The sequence below is a fragment of the Artemia sp. Qi Xiang Cuo genome, chromosome 11 (genome assembly GCF_049724085.1).
Source record: "Artemia sp. Qi Xiang Cuo chromosome 11, ASM4972408v1, whole genome shotgun sequence".
NCBI classification, from domain to species: domain Eukaryota; kingdom Metazoa; phylum Arthropoda; class Branchiopoda; order Anostraca; family Artemiidae; genus Artemia; species Artemia sp. Qi Xiang Cuo.
The window spans coordinates 44,214,446-44,236,502 of record NC_142804.1 but is presented as its reverse complement, the minus strand read 5'-3'; the positions used below and the strand labels follow the sequence as shown (position 1 = coordinate 44,236,502).

The window sequence follows — 22,057 nt, the reverse complement described above, 5'->3', positions numbered from 1 at the left end:
ATCACTTTGCAAATATATCACCTTGATTTGCATATCACTTGGTACATTACTGATACCCACTGCCATGGGGTTTTCGAAAATATCCATCTTACGTGAGATCTTTGTGAAATCAGGAACCCAGTTTTCAAACTCAGTTTGAACTTGTATTAATGCACTTTTCATTTTATTGTTTTGCCAAACAAAATTTATACCAGCTTCTTCTACTGTTTTCTTGCAATTTGGAAAATGATCGATATTAATATATCCTTGAGGTGATGAATATATTTCGAAAATAGATCTTGACTGATCCAACTGGATGGTGAGACTCCACCCGCTGAGTTTGATGGAGCACCAGTTAGCATGTGAGACTGAAAATTTTTCCTTGGAAATGTAAATTAAGATGGTAAATACTGACTACTTGCAAAAACAGTTCCGACCATGGTCACAAGGACAGCTCTCTATGATGATGTTGCCTTACACAATATCACCTGACTCCTCTCCCTAAACACTTTAGGAGGAATATGAACTGTGGTCATAGAATTTTCATCACAGTTGTTATGTCACTTGCATTAAAATGAAGCTTTTCTAGAACTGAATTTGGGTTTGAGTAGAACTGTTCAATGTTGACTCTGTTAAAGCGGGTTGAATGACCCAAGGTTGTGGGTTCAGGCTTGTGTAGTAACAGTTGTGGATTTTAAGCTCGAAAATCTACCAGCCAGTCTATCCCTGTCTTTTTGGCATTGCTCCAGTTTTGAGGGATTATCTTTTTGTTTGCACTGGCAGTTGTAGTTACAATTAGTAGGGGTCGCAGTCCCAATCAGTCACATTCACAAGTATTTGCAGTTGCAAGTAATCACAAATTCAAACAGTTAAAAGCAGTCACAGTTTGAAAAAGTCACAATAGCAGTAGTACTACTTGCATTAGTAGTAGTTGTAGCTATCCTCAAAGGTTCAATTTATTGTTTTCAGCTGTTTTTCAGATATCGTTCATATGCCCTTTTGACAACCTGCATGCATGGAGTACATATTGATTTTGTTCAATATACTTACAATATTCCTTGATAGTTTCGCCTTAATGTCCTTAGCTATCCCATATATTTTGCAGATAGACCGTTTCAACATCCATATTTAGTTATAAATACCCCTCAAGAGGTCTCTAAGTTTCAACTTAATACCTTTATCTGTTCCTAAGATGCCGTAATATGCCCTTATGACAAACTTTGACGGACATAGGGTCCTTTGATTTAGTTCAACATCCCCAATAGTATGCTATGAACGTTCCAACGTACCCCCCTTTTCTTCCTGGGATATTGCACGTACACCCTTTTGGTAATCTGGATGTGTATTGTACGTTTTGATTTAGTTTTACTCCCCTCTAGTTTCTCTGAAAGTGGAAACTTAATACCTATTCTGTTCCTGATATATTGTATTTGTGCTACTTTGACAACCTGGTTGTACTTTAACCCATTTGAAAAAAATACCCTCGATTTTGTAGATGGGTTTCATCTGGTAGATGCTGAGAAATGACCCAGTGTTTACCATATTTTCCTGTCCCGTTATATACCAGATGACAACTGTTTGCAAAATCAAGAAATGTTTTTTCTTCTGAATGTTTCGCCACAAGATGATGATTACCTACCATGACCAGATAATTTGGCTTTCATTTGGTACCCCAAGTGCTAAATTTTACTGAACGAAAAAGAATAAACAAAGAAAATCCTAAGACAAAGTATTTTTTGGGGTGTATTTCCCAAACTTTGAGAAAGGCTTGCTGAAAAACAAAAATTGTAACATACCAAAACAATTGGTCTGGACTGGATAGTTGAAAATTAAACTAACTGTGCTAGATGAGGCTTACGGATTTTTTTTGACAATACTAGATGGCACCCCCTTTCCCTTCCTTGTGTATTGTTATGATGAGTAATATGGTCCTTAAGGTGCGTTGCGACGAGGGTCTTGTGGGCCGCACCAATACGCCTCGCGGACCGCGGGTTGCCGGCCCATGGCTTAGGGGATTGAGTAGAAATTTTTAGATGATGTTTGGGGGCAATTTGAAACTCAAATTCTGAATTAGGGGAGAGGCAGAATAAAATCAGAAAGAACTGTTTATCCAGACTATTAAAATAGAATATTAACAATATATTGGGAAAGAAAGGTATAGATGTTGTGTGGAGGGATAGCACAATTTGCATTTTTTTTTTTTTTTTACAGGGAGGAGATTTTTCGGCAAAAGAAAATATATCTCCAAGCTGCCTAGAAGTTTTCGAACTAGTAGCCCAAGTGGAACTTTGAATGTTCACAGTGAAGTAGTTAGGTAAATCAGTTGTAACAGATGTAAGACAATACATTCACCCACAAGCCCCCAATCAGGTTGTTGTCAGAGTCGGTAATAACATTATTAACCCAACATTTTCAGTTCCTATCCTTTCTATGGAGCTCAATGTTTGTCAGCATAAAAAAAGTGCTCTGCCACGTTTCAAAAATAAAAGTAATTAAAGATGTTCTTTTTCAGTTATCAAGAATCTACAACATGGCGAATATTATTGTGGACGCTTTAACACATCTTCTGCAATCTCATCCTAATTTAACTAGGAATACAACAATTCCAAAGGATGTTCTTGTTAACCATATTAAACTAAACAATAGTAAAATCTCAGAAATATCAATCCAAAAGAACTTAAGGGATTGCGTCAGTTCTGGTGAGATCATGGCTTATGGAGGAAATTTCAGGCTTACAGACAAGAAGCTTACAGTATTGCTAGAAAGGCTTTCAGTAGATAAGTCTGAAAAGGAGAATACTGCCAAGGTACACCAGCCAAAAGATGTTGATACATCAAATCTACCAAACTTACCAAAAGATGATGCTAAGGATGTACATAAAGTGGTCCCAAACCTGTTGAAAAGAAGCCAAAAATCAGAAGAGACTAAAATACAAATACTGGAAAGACAAAAACGACAAAAGGTATATCATTTTTGATGAATTTTGTTCTGATTTAGGTTTATAATACTGATTATTTCTCTTTTTAAAGTTTTTTTTTCCTTAGTAAAAACAATCAGAGTAAGTTGTCACATAGAGCTGAATCGAAGCATCAATGCGTTTTCTTGGTCTTTACATGCTTCAGTTTCTTTCGGGGGAGTATTGGTGGTGTTTCAGGGATCCTGTAACTCTAAAAAATTCCTTTTTTGGTCTGGTTTGGCTAACCCTTGTAGAAAATACATGAGTTCTCAAATTTATCAGCTTTTCTCCTTATTTGCCGATTTTAGAGCTCATTGTACTAATGGAAACGATTAAAAAAACATTCTTGGTCATGGTATTTGCACCATGCGTATCTCAGTTTGGAAAAATTCATTCAAGCGATCTTCCAATTTGTATTCCAATTGTGTCAAAACATAAATAATTCGAGAAACTGTGTTTTTATGTACACATTTACTTATTTATGAAACTTTTGAGCATTAACATTGGTTCAATGACTGACAGATCAACATGTGTAATTCTGTTTATGGTAACAGAAAAATGGCCAAAATTGCTTCATGCTAGGCGTGTGTGCATGTGACTAGTGTGGTTTGAGGAGGCGGGTGGAATACATGGGGAAATCCCCTTTTGTGGTTACGTAGCTGAAAGGGTCCAATGAAAAAATAGAAAGATTTTGCCTAAAATATACTAATTTATGTATTAAACCCCCCCCCTTGCCCCCGCCTTTGAAGAAGTGCGCTGACTCGCGCCCAAATTATTAAGCTTTTGATTAGCATCGAGGAATCCTGGTAGATTTGTATGAAAATATTGTAATGCGTGAGGAGGGTGCAGAGAAAAGAAAGGAGTTATTTTCAAAAGAATGAGAAGGTGGAAACACCCTGATTTACCCTAATTTTACACACTTTTGAAAAGTTCCTCAACATGAATGATTGAGGGGATTCCTGCCCTAAACCCTTCTTGTCTACACTTACACTAATATATTTGACTTAACAAATCAGAGGGCCTTAATGCCCAGGCTATTTCAAATAGGTGTAGGTAGTATCCTAGTGTAGGTTGATCTGGGCATAGGAGCGAATGTATTAGTGACAATAGTCTCCTACAATTTGCTAGGCACCATAATATAGTTACAAATTAGCCCATGAACTAACACGGTACTTCTAGGGCGGTAAATCCAGAATTTATGTAAAGCTGAAATTTAGTAAAGCTAAACTGCATACAAGGTAGTTATGAAGTTGATAGACATTAGGATTATAATTTGAAAGGAACGTTCCAAGAACATTTAGTTATGAAATACCTAGAATTGGAGGTGTCTTTAAATTCCATCATTATCAAATTATTTCTTTGATAATGAAGCGTCTGGAATCTGATAAAGTTGAACATGAATGGAATGATTTTAAGAAAATAGTTAGTGAAGAAACAGGTGATTTTTCAGGAAAAGGCTTTAGAAAACAAAACTACTAAAATTTCAAACTGCAGGCCAGATAATTGAGAGTGGGAAGTGCTCTGAGCCGTCACTCAACGTTCCAGTGAAGGAGCCAGCCTTTGCTCTCGGGATGAAGCCAGTTCCAGATATCCTTGACGAATATCCCCTGAAACTAATGATACCTGAATGTGCTAAAACCTCTTGGTGAGGCAAATGATACTATTCAAAGTATATACCGACACGTAACGACCAAGACACTTTCCTATAAGATTCAGCCAAAAATTGGGTACGAACGCCTTTAAGATGAATAATTTACATTTTTACCCTTTTGCTGCTTTACCTTTCGAATGATTGGACACTTTGCCGCAAACTGTAAGAATTAAATATTATGCTCTAAATGTGGTGGTACTGTTAATAGATCAATTTCTGATGCCCCAGCTCTGAGGAATGCTTTCTATGTTGATTGTGGAACTGCGGACCATAGATGTTATAGTGTAAACTGCACGAAACATCTTAAGCCCGAAAATCCATAATTTCAACAATTGGCCTATACTCATGGAATATAAATGGTTCATTCGTTAATAAACTTTCGGTATTTGAGAGCACCCACTCCGAGTCTATCGCGATTTGCCATCTAGAACAGTTGTTACATGGCGTGACCATGCTGTTACTTGATGAAACGACATCTTACTCTGTACCTTCTGGGCAGCAGAATAACAGAAAAAATGAAAATCCATGTTTTCAATCGCCAAAAATTGGAAATCAGTGAGTTTCCTCGAAAAAGATTTTAAAAGGTGAATTTACCGATCTAAAAACAATTCATTTCAGTACTTGGTGACAAAAATTAAAAATCAGAAAATTTCTTCAACAAAAATCGAAAAAATTGAAATATGCTCGACAAAAATTGGAAATGGTGAAAACTTCGGAATACAAATTGAAATCTTCGAAATCTAGAAGAAAAGAACAGAAAATCTGTGATTTTTTTTAATAGATTCGAAAACCTTTGAAATCATTACGACAGAAATCGGAAAAAAATGAGATAAGGTTGCCAAAAATTGAAAGTATTTAAAAATTTTACGACAAAATTGGAAACCTGTGAATTTCCCCGACAAAAATTTAAAATTTTTGAAATCTGTTCGACAAAGATTTGAAAATTTTCGAAAACGCAGTGACAAAAATTAAAAATATGTCATTACGTGAGGCAAAAAAATGCACTTTAGTGAATATCCTCACTTGATACTTCTTCTGCTTTCTGCACGAGTTTGTTTTAAATTCCTTAAAATAGATTAATTTTGACAAGGTTAAAGTATCGCCCCACTCTGGGCGAATTTCAACATCACATCAATCCGAAACCATAATACTTCAATCGGAAGTAGGCTACTGCAGCAACCTTTGAGTCGACTTCCGTAGCAAAAGTGTTGTGGGACCAACACTTCGATTTTTCTTTTATTCGAAAGGTTGTTGTCGTCAAACGGTTAAAGCGTTAGAAATTGTATGTGTCGAGAATAATTTTTTCAAAAAAAAAAAAAAAAAAAATGGTGCCATTTTTCTTAAAAATGGTCATAAAAAGGATTGCAGCAAATCTTCAATATGGCCTAGTTGTAAAATCCTATATATTAGACTACTGCTTCAATGTTTCTGATCCCCCCACCCCTCTCTTCCCAGAGGTATAAAGTGTGAAAGGGATTTATCCCAAACATTACAGAAGATCTACCATTTGGCACGTCCAGTTGTCTATTTTGAATATTTTAGTAAGATAAGTGTTGAAAAAATCACTAACAAAACAGTTTGTTGCAAAGAACCGTAACTATGTAAGTAAGGAGTAGCTCATGCCAATAGTTGGAGAAACTTTACGAATTTTGATAAAAATTAACTCACCAAAAGAATTAACTTTTTGTGCTTATTTGATATGGTTAAAATTAGTGAAATGGAATGCTATCCATCAAGGACTACGGGCCTCAGAAAATTTGCCTGATTTAAAAAAAAAAGTGGGGAAACACCCTAAAAAAGTAACGCGATCTTAATGGAAATCACACTATTAGATTCAGCATATCAGAGAACCATACTCAAGAGGTTTCAAGCTTCTATCTACAAAAAAGTGGAATTTTGCATTTTTCTCAGAAGTAAGATCACGGATGCGTGTATATTTGTTTGTTTTTTGTTCTTTTTTGTTTTGTTTTTCTCGGGGGTTACCGTATCGACCGTAGAAGATCGGGAAAGGGCTAGTTTGACCGGAAATTAAAAGTCCCCTTTTTTAAGTTACCAAAACGATTGTGACAGGAGAAATTGGCGTTTTTTGTCTTTTTGTGACACCAAACAAAGTTTTGCCCCAAAAAGGACCAGTTTATTATCAATTGAAAATTCTGAGATAGCCAATAGATTTAAAAGTATCCGAGAAATATATATTGAGCCTGGTTGTAATTCTGCGCGGGGACAAATTCGTTGCTGAAAAATCATGTAGTCCTTGCATTATGAATAGTTAATATGGACATCTATCGTAATACTTGATTTCAGTAAATGTATTCATTTGATTTCTCATGAAATTGTGTTTAGTAATGTATAATTGCGCATCAGCTATTATGACTTAGCGGCGGTGGGTCGTTTTGCAGGTTGGGGGGGGCAGATGCCTAAGAACATTTGAATGCTCAAATTGTCTGACTTTCCATCAGCTTTCAGATAAGTATAGAAAGGGTTATTGGGGGGGGGGGTAAGAACTAATCCTTCACCTCCCTTGATTTAGACCGAGCTTGAATAATGGTGCTGTGGTGTAATGGCTTCTTATTACATAAATATTTTTCTGGCATTTATTTTAAAACTTCTTTTAACTAAACTGAATTGCTTTATATTTCATAAAATTACACACAGTGATGTGTAAATACAAATCAGATATAACGATGGAATGAATATGGGTCATTTTGTTGGTGGGGAGGGTAAAGATGCCCTAGAGAGTTTATTTAGTTGAGAAAAATTAATAATGGGTAGAAGTTGATATGTAATCCCTCTTGATTCCCGGAAATAATTTTGGTCTACGCTTCTATTATTGGTGCTAGCGGGGAGAACAATTAAAAGTGCCCCCCTCCCTGCGACAATATTTTCTAATGTAGTACAACATTTTGCATTCACATACCTATCGGCACAGACGCTGAAAAAGGTGGGGCGGAGTATCATGAGTCTCGCCAGGAAATTTTTGGGGGAGAGGAGTTCTACCAGGAACTTCGTTTTCAACGATTTTTAAATGGTAATATTTCTCTTTTTCCATTTATACGATGTATCTAAACATGTATACAACTTATTTAAACATCAGAGCTAGTGTAGAGGTCGCGATGGCTTCCACGACGTTGAAGATCAAAAGTCGCGCATAATTTCCATCCATGCGAACAATAATACCCCTTTTCGGCCACCCTTACTTCTAACTTTTGTAGTAAAAATAGCATTAAGGAATTGTTCAAGAAAACTACTGTTCATCGAGAACATAAGGGCCGTTGAATTGGAATGAGAAGTTTTTTTTAAGCCACAAAAAAAATTTAGCGTAATGAGTTAAGCAGGGAGCAGCAACCGTCGTATACGGAATAATTTCTGTTCGATTTAACTTTTAGTGTTTCTCCTTACTTTGACTTGAAAAAAAAATCTTGTTTTTAAATTCAGCTTCTGCTATAGGCTATAATCACTATTATCACTGATCTACGAAATTGAGTAATTACTAAGAAATTTTAAAGTTAGCATAAAAAATGTATACACGTAGCAGTTGCTTTTTTTTGTTTACCATTTGAGAATAACTCTAAAAGTCATATAATAAAAATTTTCAGAGGACACGCGTACCGTTTGACCCTTCAGATGATGGCTCATGGAAGGAACAACCTAAGAAACGAGGACGTAAGTAAAATTTTCATCGAATCTTCTAATTTTTCACTAAATTACAAAACTGTAAATATATTGTCTCTTAGATTCTCTCCTTGTGTGAAGTACGATATAATTATAATTTCCTCAAAGGGAATGTTCAGAAGGTCAATCCAATTTGACTCAGATGTCTCCGGCATTCGAAGTAATTTGTTCACTTTTTTTGGCCTAAGGGTTCCACTACACTATATTAGTAATATAATTTAGAGTTGTTTGGATGATATCAAATGCTTCGCGATAGCCCTGCTTAAGTAAAGAGCGATAAGGCTTAAATGTACTATTTTTTCCCAGGCCACTTAGTATGGAAGGAGATATCGTAGAAACTTCAGAGGGGCTCATTGGATCTGAAATTGAAGGTTTGAGTGTCCTTTTTTAAGAATTAAAAGTGATTGGAGGACAACCAGCTCCTTTTTCCTGCCCATTTTTATATGCCCCTCCCAAAAAAGGATATTCGATAAAAATTTTAAGATAGCCATTTTGTTCAAAATAGTTGAAAGGTCCAATAACTATGCCTCCGAGGATGACTTGAGACCCCACAGCCCTTGGGGTGAGGGCTCTAAGTTATGCCAGCTGCTCATTGTTTACATATAGTTTTTTTTATTGGGAAAGGGGGTTATGTTTGATCTTGGGTATGAAAAAAGTCAAGGGTATTAAGGCAGATTTTTCAGGAGTGCTGAGGGAGGTGTTGAACTAAATCAGAACACACCACATGCAGGCAGGCTGTTAAAAGGGTATATCAGTAATATCTCATGAACGGCTTAATATATTAAGTTATATTCTTCAGGACATGTTGAGGCGAATTTTGAACTAACCAAAAGAAACTATGTGCACACAGCTTCGAGTACTGTTACTGCTGCTACTGCGACTTCGATTGCGACCATAACTAATTTTGACTGTGATTGCGACTGCTAATACTTGCAACTGTGACTGCGACTACTTGCGACGGCCACCACAATTACTCGCCACTGCCACTAATTGCTACTGCGAGTACTCACAACCGTGACTGCTTGCGAATACTTACGACTGTGACTAATTGTGAATACGACTACTTGCTACTGCTGCTGCTCACGACCGTGACTGCTTGCGAATACTTACGACTGTGACTAATTGTGAATGTGACTATTTTTGACTGCGATTGCAACTACTATTGACTGTGACTTTGACTATTTTTTGGCGGTGACTACTTGCGACTGCAACTGTGAGCAATTGCGACTGTGAACACTTGAGACTGCGACTACTTAAGACTGCGACCACTTGCGTCTGTGATTACGATGGGACTGCTTGTGGCCGTCAATATTACTGCTTGTGACTGCAACTACCTGTGAATGACATCACTTCTGACTGCGATTGCGGCTGTGACTACGAGTACTACTTCTACTGCTACTACTACTTCTTCTACAACTACAACTATTGAATTAACAATTATTGAGTATCAAGGTTGTTAAAATGGCGTCAATGTAACATCACAGAAACGGAATAGGGTACTAAGTTGAAACTTTCAGGGGAAATTGACGGGAATTTAAAACTAAACCAAAAGAATCTATTTGTACGCAGATTGCCTAAAAGGTGTTGTTTAATATCTCAGGAACAGCTAAGGATACAACGTGAAAACATTCAGTGCATGTTGTTGGGATTGTAGGACTAAATCAAAAGAAATTATTTGCATCCTGTTTGTCAAAAGGGTGTATCTGCAATATCTCAAGGCATGCTCAGGAATGTTGATATAAATCAAAACATTTATTAAAACAGACACTATTAGAATTCAGATGGTCAAAAGGGCGCATTTGCATTATCTCAGGAACGGCTAAGGGTATGAAGTTCAAAGTCTTGGGGTACGTCAGGGGGGGGGGTCAAATCAACTGCCATTAATTGCATCCAAGGTTGTCAAAAGGGCTAACGTATTTGTGACATACCAGAAACGGCTAAAGGAATTAAGCTGAAACTTCCAAGTCACGTTGAGGGGGATGGTAGATCTCAAATTGGTTATGCTCAAGGTTGTAATATGATGTTAGTCGGAATAGATTCAACCCTCTGGGAGCCCAAATGTGCAGGTTTTCAGTCTAATTATTTGAATAATATCCGACGTACCCATCCATCCAGGGTTCTATAAACCTGTTATGGAAATATGTTGCAAAATTTTGTTCAAAATATAAATAGAAGCCAAAATTTTAATTCTTATGGAGGTTTGATACCATAAATGTCATTTTGTGAGTCTCAGCGTCGGTTGTCTGTCTGAAAGACAAAGGGTCCATTCAGAAATTTTCCCAGCACCACTGTGAGCTTCCAAAGCAATTTTGGAAAAAACTGAAGGTGATCTAAATTTTCAAGCAAATTTGCCCAGCACCATAAGGAGCTTCTGAAGCAATTTTGGTAAAAACTGATAGAGGATCTTAAAAGTGTCAACAGTATCGCACGGGCTCAGGGTGAAAAACAAAAAAGATCTACATTAAACCTAAGATGAGCAGAAATAAAGTCAAATAGTAATTCAAGCGGAAAACGAACATACTTAAGTCACCATCAATAAATAGATGGAACCTAAAACGAACAAAAATTACATAAATAGTCAAGAAACTTCCAGAAACAAAAGCAGGACCAATGCCCCTATGTCATTAAACACCACGCTCTGGTGTCCTAAGGGGAGGGGGGCATCCCCTAAACATCAAGGTATTGAAAGTCACACCATCAGATTCAGCGTATCAGAGAACCCTACTTTAGAAGTTTCAAACTCCTATACACAAAAATGTGGAATTTTCCTCTTTTTTTTTGCTAGAAGAAAGGTCACAGATGCGGGTTTATTTGTTTGTCTTTTTGTGTTTTTTTTTTCGTGGGGTGATTGTATCCAACTAATGGTCCTAGGAGATTGAGAGAGGGTGCATTCGAACGGAAATTAAAAGTTCTAGTAACCTTTTTAAGTGATCAAAAAGATTGGAGGGTATCTAGCCCCCTTCTCACGCCCCTTTTTCCCCAAAGTCTCCCGATCAAAATTTTGAGATAGCCACTTCGTTCAGCAAAGTGGAAAGATCCCATAACTATGCATTTAGGGATAACATGACCTCCTACAGACCGTGGGGAAAGGCCTGTAAGTTATGAAATTGCCCATTGTTTGCGTATACTATTTGCTATTGGGAAGTTTACAGATATTTTTTGGGGGGGAGGGGGGTGGATTTTGTGCTTAGGGTGGGAGGATATTCCGTGGGGAGGGATATCTCCAGGGGGTGAATTTTAAAGGGGAAATTTTACAGTTAACAGAATTTGACAGACTTTCTATACGATATTCTTTTTATTTGTTATGCTTTCTCTTTGGCAGCTCAATTTTGCTAATGTAGATGTTCCAAGGGAATTGTCCGGGGGGATTTTCTGTGGGTTTGGTTTTCCCGGGAAAAAATTTCCAATGAAAGGGGGATTTCCGCAGTGATCGAAGAAAACGATTAGGAATTAAAACGTTTTAAAATTTAGGGGTTTGTATTTTAGGCGGAGGAGCTTTCCACGGTGTAGTTTTCCGCGAGGGTAGGAAATTTTTTATTGAGGGTGAGCCAGATTTACCGGCAATATTTGAAAAACAATTAGAAAATAAAAAGAAAAGGAGTTTTGTTTTAACTGAAAGCAAGTAGCAACATCAAACCTCAAAACAAATAAAAAGCATTCCGTATATGAAGGGGTTGCCCCCTCCTCAATACCTTGCTCTTTACGCTAAAATTTTACTGTTTGTCTCAATTTTAAAGTGTTAAAGCTTTAGCGTAAAAAGCAAGGTATTGAGGAGGAATAACCCTTTCGTATACGGAATAATTTCTGTTCGTTTTGATTTTTAATGTTGCTCCTTACTTTCAGTTGAAAAAGTTTTTTTTATTTAATATCAGCATATAATAAACTGTCGATCTGCATTTCGTTAGTTCCTTTCAATAATCTTGGTTATTACGGTAATTTTTCAGCTTTTTTTCTTTTCTTTTTTAAAGTTGTGACAAATAGAAACACAGTTAGAAATAAAAATAAAGTTCAGTAAAGCGTAAATGATGTTTTGGTCTTTTAAGGCATTGGGAGCATCAGCTCTACTACTGTTTGTGGTAATTTTGGGTTTGTTTTAAGTTTTACTCGACTATTTATCGTAATTTATGTTCCTTTTGGGTTTCGTTTATTTATTGATAATCATTTATGTTTTTTTTACGCTTGAAGTGCTCTGAATTTATTTCTGCTAGTCTTAGGCTTAATTTATCTCTTTACTTTTCTTTGAAAAACTTTTTTTTGGAAAGTTTTTTTTTAATTCTTCCGCCAAAAAGACGATTCTCTTTGAATCGGGTCTCCAATTAGTCAGGGAGCCACTCACCGAAAATGTGACTGGTAGGTGATCAATGAGCAGTAGAAGGCTTGACAACGACTTTTAGGATAATCTATGGCGCTGATTACAAATATGGGTTTTATATTTTCGGTAAGAAGGTGCTAGTCTTTAAAGTTTATTTTACTCTTAAAAAACGTTTCGTAAAAACTTTCAACAATGATCACGCAGCCTATGGTAATCGATGCCACCGATTATGAATACAGAGTACCATCGGTATACAGTTGGGCACATCGCTGATAACCTTGAAACTTGCAATTTTACTGTTTCATTCTTGAAAGGAAAATCGCGCCAATGTCCAAGTATATCGTGAGTGACGGACAGTTATGCTCTTAAACTGGAGAAATACCAGTATATAATCAGTAGTACATACATGAATTTTCGTACATCACCATAAAAATAAATATCTTTCTATGACTAAGTGAATTTACTAATAATATGAACAATAAAGACTGTGTGCTTCTCTGTAAGTAACAGTTAGCTATGTCGTGTAATCCACTTATTAGCGAAACAACTTTAGAAAATAAAAAACCAGCATATAAAACTTATTCATCTCCAAAATATAGCCATAAGAAACATTCATATACCCCTCCCCTCCCACTCGAGCCACAAAGAAGTCGCAAGGTTTGAGGCTAGATACTAGCTGATCGTCAAAATGAATTTTGAAGATCATTTGTGAAAAAAACTGGTATGCCCTTCCGATAGCAACTTCTAACCATTTCATAAATGCACTTATTAGCAAACAAACTTAAGATGATAATAGTTCCAGCATATGAAACTGATTCATCTCGGGTCCAAATTATAACTAGAAACGTTTATACATTTTCATTGATTCCTCTATGCAAGATAACTTTATTTTTATTTGCAAGAAAGTCATTGTCGCCACACATGGTAAACATCCAACGATACGGTATAACATTTATACATTTATTCATTTTCCCCCACGCCCTCATAGGAAGTCGCAAGGCTTAGGCTCTTTTCCGCAAATGAAATATTTACTTAGCCGAACTTGAAGTTAATGCCTAAGTGTAATTGCTAATAATATAAACAAAAAAAAGTCGCAAGGTTTGAGGCTAGATACTAGCTGATCGTCAAAATGAATTTTGAAGATCATTTGTGAAAAAACTGGTATGCCCTTCCGATAGCAACTTCTAACCATTTCATAAATGCACTTATTAGCAAACAAACTTTAGATGATAATAGTTCCAGCATATGAAACTGATTCATCTCGGGTCCAAATTATAACTAGAAACGTTTATACATTTTCATTGATTCCTCTATGCAAGATAACTTTATTTTTATTTGCAAGAAAGTCATTGTCGCCACACATGGTAAACATCCAACGATACGGTATAACATTTATACATTTATTCATTTTCCCCCACGCCCTCATAGGAAGTCGCAAGGCTTAGGCTCTTTTCCGCAAATGAAATATTTACTTAGCCGAACTTGAAGTTAATGCCTAAGTGTAATTGCTAATAATATAAACAAAAAAAACAGGAATGTTCTTCTAATACCAACTGGTAGCTATTTCGTGTTATATACTTATTAAACTTTTATTAAACTTTTATTTATTAAAAAAATAAACTTTAAAAGATCTTAGGTTAGAATATCAGATTTTTCCATGTGAGTTTAAATTATAGATAGAAGAAACTTTAAAAACTATACAACTGTAAGAATTAATTATAGAACTATACAACTGTAAGAATTTATTATAGAGTATTAAAGAAGCATTCAAACCTTTTTCATCACAGCCACGATGTAAGTCGAAGGTATACTTCGTGAACACAGACAATTTTTGTAAAATAGATGCATGACCAGTACTTAGGGGTCTCACGCCTTTAGGGTGGATGAAATCGACCTAACCTCACCATCCTGCAAAGTCCAGATAAGCTATAGGGCTCTAGAAACTGCGACTTTCCTCGGTTTACTAGTAAAAAAAAACAATGCCCAACTGGGGGCAAACGCACTTAGCATGGCGCTCAAAGGCAGCGTCAGATGGCGGCAAATAAATAATCTTTCGCTTTAGAGGGTATAAATGTGCTCGCAAATCATCAAGAGAGGTAAAAAAGTGTTGATGTTTACCGTATGTGGCGACAATGGATTTCTTACAAATAAAAATAAAGTTCTCTTGCATAGAGGAATCAAGCCTTGATCTTTCTATATCTTTCACAAGTATAGTAATCTGTTTTAGCAGCGCTCATTTCTTAACAACCTTGGTAAAAACTCTTTTTCCATTAAAGAACATAATTGCAGCTGTATTACAGCCTAAAATTGTTTGAAGAAGGCAGATGGAAAAACTAGATCGTTTGGTAAATCCCTGCAAAGTTCATATACAGGTACTGAAAATTCACACAATAAGACAAAAACTTTCCACTTTTAGCAATTGAGTGGTATCCAAGGAATAGCTTGCAATGATAAAGCAAAAGGGTAACAAGGTCTGTGTCATTCACATCGACATATGCAAAATCAATACCCTTCTTCAAATAGTTCAGCGTGTGCAACACAACTCTAGTATCTGCTTCTTCATGGGTGTAACCCAAACGCTGTCCAAAGTCTATATCAATACTTCCACTTCTGCTAAGTATAACTGTTTTCACCCAGTCTTGAAAGCTTCCTTATATGTAGACTGTTGAAACTGATTGAAGAACATGGACTAAGTTTTCGACTTCGTCAAAAAGTTCAATCGGTTTGGCCTATTGCCTTGGAATTTGATAGTGTTGGGTTCCAATCATCTAGCTTTGAGTGTTGCTCGTGGCAACAACAACAGTCCTTCAAGCAGATCATATTGCTTTCCTTGTCACTATATCCAAATATTCTATCATATCTATCTGCAAGGATACGCAGTTCTTTAAAGTCACCGTTAAAAGACACAAGAGTGGAAAATCTTTGTTTTCCATAGCTTTAAATGGTTTCTGATTCAGTTGGCGTCTGGCTTCTGAGGTGCGACATTAAGTTTACCACTCTTAATGAGTCGACTCACAGCCGATCTCGGCGTTAACGAGGGATTCATTCAACTATTTTTTGTTTTCAAATACTCCAGAAAAGCTAAATTGCTTCCTGACCAAATTGCAACCATCCCGGTAATTGCTCTTCTTCCAAGTATAGATGGTGCATATGGGATAAGCTTATGAGAAAGTAAATTCTTCAGGTGGTGAAGATATGTGTCAACATTCACTAATACCCATTTGACAGTTTAAAATACAATATTGGTGAACCTTTTTACAGCCCTAAAAGTCTAGGTTTTCTTTTTCTGTTTCACTTTCTCATTTTTATAACCTTCACTTTGCTAAAAGCAGATTTATCTCCATCTAATTAGCGTTCAAGCGCTCTATTTCGAATAGCTTACACATCGAGAAGAATTATCAATGTCACGAGTGACTGTCTCAAGTGTAGTAAAGTGCCACCAGATGTAGTGAAGTGGTATTAGTCTGGCTCCTAGAGGTGGTATGTGGTACGGTCCTAAGGTGACTAATACTTGGGTAGCGTTCCACTTAGGGGTTGGCCTGACTAATTATACTGAGCGTGCTTACTGGACATAGATGAGAAGTATAAAATAATGTTAGAGGAAGGTTTGGCATAAATATGATTACTTTTATTGAACTCAACAAACAACGGAACAAGTTCTGGCTATATAAGCGCCACTGGGACTATTTGCTCCACATAATAAACAGAACACAAAAATATAATTATAAACTATAAGAAATCAAGGATACTTACGATAACCCAAAGCAATCCTAAGTAAAAAGGATCAGAGGTTACCCGAGTGGTATTAGGTAAAAAGTTATTTGATACAATAAAATGTATCTTTTATAGCTTAAGGTCAACCGTGTCTTCTGGGCCCACCTGTGCATAAGCTAAGACGTGGTTATTTCTCAATTTTCTTGAATGTCCACATATATTCTGGTCTCTCAAGACCCATGGTACTTTATGGTTAATTTTCAAACTCTTATCTTATTCAAAGTGGTATTTTCAAGACTTCATTATTTTATTTTGCGTCATAGAATTTGATTTCCAGTTATATAAATTTCTGACTTAATTGCTCAGCTCACCACAGTACTCCCTTAATAAGAGTTGTCCTCAACTCTTCACATCTTCTTTTAAAGAAAGCAACTTTTAACAGTATAAACATGCCTCTTATGCCATCTTATTTTGTGGTTCATTCTTTTACATACAACCTCAATTTTTGGATTGATGGTTACTTTATGGGCAAGCGCAGCCTGAAATGCTCTGCCTGAAGTTCAGGGCTAACGACTCTGGTGTTTGTCTCTATGTTTCTCTTTGTTATGTCTTTTCGTCCTGTACGCGTCTGTGTACCGACGATAAACTGCTGTTTTGATAAGAAAGACTCAGGGTTACACCATATCTACTATGTATCTTCTCTTTTCTATTGTGACCGAATAACAGCCTTAAGCATGTTTACTAGTGTCTGTACTTAAATAATCTATAAAGTAATTTTTATAGTTATTTTAGAAACTATTTGACTAATCTGTTTTTAAATCTATTTAATTTCCAATTAATAATTAATTCATTTGGATAGCATGGTTGACCTATTATATATCTTCCGCTCATAGAAGTGCTTTGGATAAATTAAACATATCATTTTCGATTTTAACTTTACAATCTCCACCTTAAACAAAACATTACAACATTTTCTTTCAGTAAATTAAAGCCATTTAGTCTATAAGCAACATTTGCTTTCAAATTCCTAGGCCTAATGTAAGTTCTGAGTTTATTTCAGTTGAGGGTGTTTCTGATTATTTTGCCAAAAGTGTTTGCTGATTTATGGGCTTTTGATGGATGTACATTTGCTGATCGTTACAGTTGCAATTACGTTGAAATACGTCGAAAATTTGTTGACATACACAAGAAAGAATTGGGCTAAATTGCATCAAAATTTGGCTCCAAAGATGTAACAAAAAATTTGATTGCCAAAAAAAACTAAGGCTGTATGATAATCCAAAGTATTCCTAAGCAAACAGGATCCGAGATCACCCAAGTATTATTAGATAAACAGTTATTAGATACAATAAAATCTATCTTTTATAGCTTAGGGTCAACCGTGTCTTCCGGGCCCATCTGTGCATAAGTCAAGATGTGGTTATTTCTCAATTTTTTTGAATGCCCACATATATCCTGGTTTCCCAAGACCTGTAGTACTTTTTATGGTTAATTTGCAAACTCTTATCTTAGTCAAAGTGGTATTTTCAAAACTTCATAATTTTATTTTGCGTCATAATATTTTATTTCCAATTAAATCAATTTCCGACTTAATTGGTCATCTCACCACACACGATTTTAAATAATAATATAATTTTCGTCACTCCATAAAAAAGAATTGAACCTGGGTTCCAGGACACACTTCACTTTGTCAACAGCTTTGTGCTGCCGCATGATGAAGGAAGGGATATCTTCGTGGTGAGCGGTATCGAACCCACTTTGGGGTACTTCACCTCTTCACATTGAACCGTCCATTGCAGAGTGTCTGATATACCCCTGGGTCTAATTTCTGCAGATAGTCAATCATGCAAATCCCGTATTTATAGTGACCGCATGCAACTAAATAAGGAAGTATTTTGCCTGCTCCTGCAAGGTGGCCATCCCAGTCACCACAGCTTTCGCTGTGCAAAACCACGACAAGTTTAGCATTACATTTTTGTACAATTCTGGAAGTTGTGGGTTTTTGAGCATGTCAAATATTTCCCCACCCTGGGGATAATATGACCAGTTTATCCTTAAAACACTGCTTATCTGAGCTAAATATTGGGTCCCTCTGCTTTCTTGCTAATAGTTCAAAAGCGAAAAGGGTTAGAGAATTTCTAGATCAAATATTTTGTAGAATGATAATATTCCTACAGAATATACTATTAAAAAAAATGCAACTTATGCAGGGAATGTTCAACTTGGATCAAGTTCCTAAAACGTGTAAACTATGTTATCTTTCTGTCGATTTTCAAGCATTATAGCTGAACAGCAAAAGATAAAACAATTTTGAGGAAAGAATAATGAGTTTTATTCAATTTTCTTTAGTTGGCTCATTAATTGAGCAATTTTGGAGCAGTTTGGTACTTCTTATTGATTTGAAGGGAATATTTGTCTATCGAGACCGTTTTCTAGGAAATTCAAACAAATACTTGTTGCTTGTCCAAGCCGCATCCAGCTCATTGTGGTGCCCAGCAGACGAAGACATGTCTCCTTCCCGAGGTTTAGCTGGAGGGGGGCAGGCTCTACAATCTCCATCTACTGACGATCCCAACGACTGCCGTATTTTCTGAACCCTCCAATTGACTCCAGATAGAGCTTCACTGTCGCGAGCCACATCTTCTTTTGGCCTTCTCTTCTCTTCTTACATGCCGGTCGTGGTAGACATTTGAGGTGTCTTTTGGTTATATGGTCACCTGGTCTGCGCATTCTGTGGCCAAACCATCTTAGTCTCCTTTGCTTGACAGTATCGGAGATAAGTAGGTGACCCCCACATCTTCTCCTGACTTCATCTTTTGAGACTATCTGAGATGCGATTGTCCAGGATATAACACAGGCATTTGTGGTTGAATGTATTCAAGATCAACGCCTCGGTTGCTTTCAGTGACCACGACTCACATCCTTAGAGGAAGACAGAGAGAAGCATAGCTTCATACGCTCAAAGCTTCGTCCTTGTCGGAATTTCGTGCCGCTTCCAGAGAGGCTTCCGTAGTTGCAGGAAGACGTTCCAGGCTGACAATATATGGCTTTGGATCTCTTATGAATATTCGCCAGCAGGGTTGACCATTTAGTTGCGGTATTTGAATTACTTTTTTTTTCGGTAAACTTATTTGGAGGCCAATCGAGAGTGCCATGTCTCCCATATTATTGATCATAGTCTGGTTTTCTGCAACATATTCAGCAAGCATGTCCACGTCGTCAGCTTAGTCAAGATCTGTGACGGAGAATGATGGGCTCACTGCAACATATTTGTGCTTGTCCAGGACCTTGAGGATCCAATCGATGATGAAGTTGACTAAAGTTGGTGAGAGGACACAGCCTTGACGAACACCCTCCTCGATCAGGACCAGATCTGAAAGCTTTCCATCTACTCTGACTCGAGTCTTTATTCCAGCCCAGTATGCCCTAAGCAGACCGATGATCTTCTCATGTACACCATCCTCTCTCATTGCATCCCATATTGCATCATGGTGGACCTAATCAAAGGCAGTGATGAAGTTTATGAAAATTTGGATTGTTTCCTGCTGATGTTTAAACTGGTGTTCAAGGATCTGTCGCAGGCTAAAGATCTGGTCAAATCAACCCATGCTCGGCCTGAATTCTGCTTGGTTGGGTTGTATTCGGCTGTTTTTGGCGTATCTAAATCTTTTTAAAAGTATTTTTGCGCACAGCTTGGCAGCAATAGGGTTGGGATATTCCTCGGTAGATTTTACAAGCCATACGGTCTCTTTTTTGGAGGTAGGGACAATCGTCGAGTTCTTTCACTCATCGGTGATGTAATCAGTGTCCCAGACTTCGGTGATCAAACTAGAAGCCCATCCATCGCCGGCTCGGGGAGAGCTTTCAGTAGCTCTACAGAAATCCCATGTATTCCTAATCTTTCTATGGTTTTCAGTATTTTGATTGCCTTGGTCACTTCATCCATGGAGGGCTGGTCCGTACTAGTAACTCCTGGTCAAAGTAGCTATTGGATATGTACTCGCCATCTTTCGATACGATCCTCGCTGTTTGTGAGTATTTTCCCAAGCTTCGCCTTAAGCAAAGGGATGGCAGTTTGCTTCTTCTTCCCAGTACCTTCTCCAAGTATCTGATTAGAGTTCTCATGTATCGTTCCGTGATGCGGTTCTTTTCATATCGCTGGCAACATTAGACCGTTACGTTTTTTGTCAGCTCTTGCTGATTTGTGACGTTCTTGTTGCACACTTTGTATTCGGGGGACTTCTTGTTTGTTGCCTCTTTCTTCTTGGCAGAGAGTTTGAGAGTTTTCTCTGAAATTAATTTCTTGGTTTTACGCTTGACGAACCCAAGTATGGTTGGGGCGGCTTCATTGTTGTGGTCTTTGAATTTGTTCCATTTCATTTAAATCTATTTCTCGGGGCAGCTGAGGCACTGACGAGTCGTGTTTGATTGCTGGGGGTCATCCTGAAGGACAGCGAAGTGGCTTGAGAGTTTACGGATAGGTGATCCTCGGTATTCATCCACTTTCAGCTTCGATACGTCTTTTTCCTGGCTTGAAATAGTAGCCTTCTTTGTGCTGAGTCTGTACCTTAGCCGTGTCTTCAACAAAAAGGGGTCGGGTCCGTTTTTGATCAGTGCCTCTGTGCACTCTCGATCACCATGGTTTCCATCGTGGGGGTAGGAGTAGATATAAATATTTGGCCCTTTACTCTTCCGTCGTGGATTTCCCTGTATATATATATATATATATATATATATATATATATATATATATATATATATATATGTGTGTGTATGTATATATATATATATATATATATATATATATATATATATATATATATATATATATATATATATATATATATATATATGACACGGCTTGTGTTCAAACCAGGTGTTAGCCACAGCAAGTTTGTTCTGAACTGCGAACAATAAAAGCCTGTTTCTATCTGTGCACCTGTCTCTAAGGCCTTATTGCCGATCGCCTGTTTCGAGTTATTCAGCTTTCTGCCGATCCTAGTATTGGAGTCGCCTCCAATTAGAAGGGTATCTTTCCGTGGAATCTTATCAATGACTGTTTGAAGAGCACTGTAAAACTGGTCTTTTTGCTGTTCAGTGGCATCTCTTATTGGGACGTATTTCCTTCGGACAGTTAGATTATTCGTGTGACCTTTAAGTCTTGCCGTACGATTCTCTCGGGCTCATGTTCGAGGAGCCCAGTGGCTGCTTTGGTGGACAACAGGATAGCTAGTCCTGCTGTGCCGGATCAATCTAAGGGTCCTGAGTTACAAAACATGACCTTCTTCGTAGACGTGGATTCTAGGGTCAAGATTTCATGTTCATTCAATCTCATCTCAGAAACGCACAGAATATCAAGGTTATAAAGATGAATTTCTTCAGGTACAAAATCTTGTGCTAGTTAGCATTTGATGGAGCATAGGTTCCAGCAGCCGATGTTTAGACCTTGTCTTCTTGTCTTCTAGAATTTTAGCTAGCCCACTTCTTGACGAGGGCGCAAATTTAGTCGCATCGCTTGAAACCGGGGATGCCGTAGCCAATCTTTTACTCTGTACCACATTCGTGATCATCATTACTGGTTGTTTTTTGGGAATAAGGTACACCATAAGGTCCCCAGTCTTCCGGTCATCCGTAGCGTGTTGGTCATCCGCTTGCTCGGCATGGAGCTCAGAGTTGCTTACACCCCTTCACTGGTTTGAGGGGCGGTAACGGATTACCTATTCTGCCTAGGGACGGAGGTTCGAGCCTCATTGCCTGGAGCTCCACCACCGCC

The 22,057-nt window shown here is 37.4% G+C and overlaps 1 protein-coding gene across 3 annotated transcripts in view; it reads left to right on the top strand.

The window, feature by feature from the left end:
* The window catches only part of LOC148947013 (uncharacterized), a 78,914-nt gene that overhangs the window by 10,712 nt on the left and 46,145 nt on the right, over positions 1-22,057 (top strand). For all 3 annotated transcript variants that reach the window (XM_089097229.1, XM_089097227.1, XM_089097228.1), the window contains exons 2-3: positions 2,492-2,941; positions 8,183-8,249. In XM_089097229.1, the coding sequence (XP_088953355.1) occupies positions 2,510-2,941; positions 8,183-8,249 (499 nt within the window). In that variant the 5' untranslated portion in view covers positions 2,492-2,509. The remainder of the gene's footprint in view (positions 1-2,491; positions 2,942-8,182; positions 8,250-22,057) is intronic.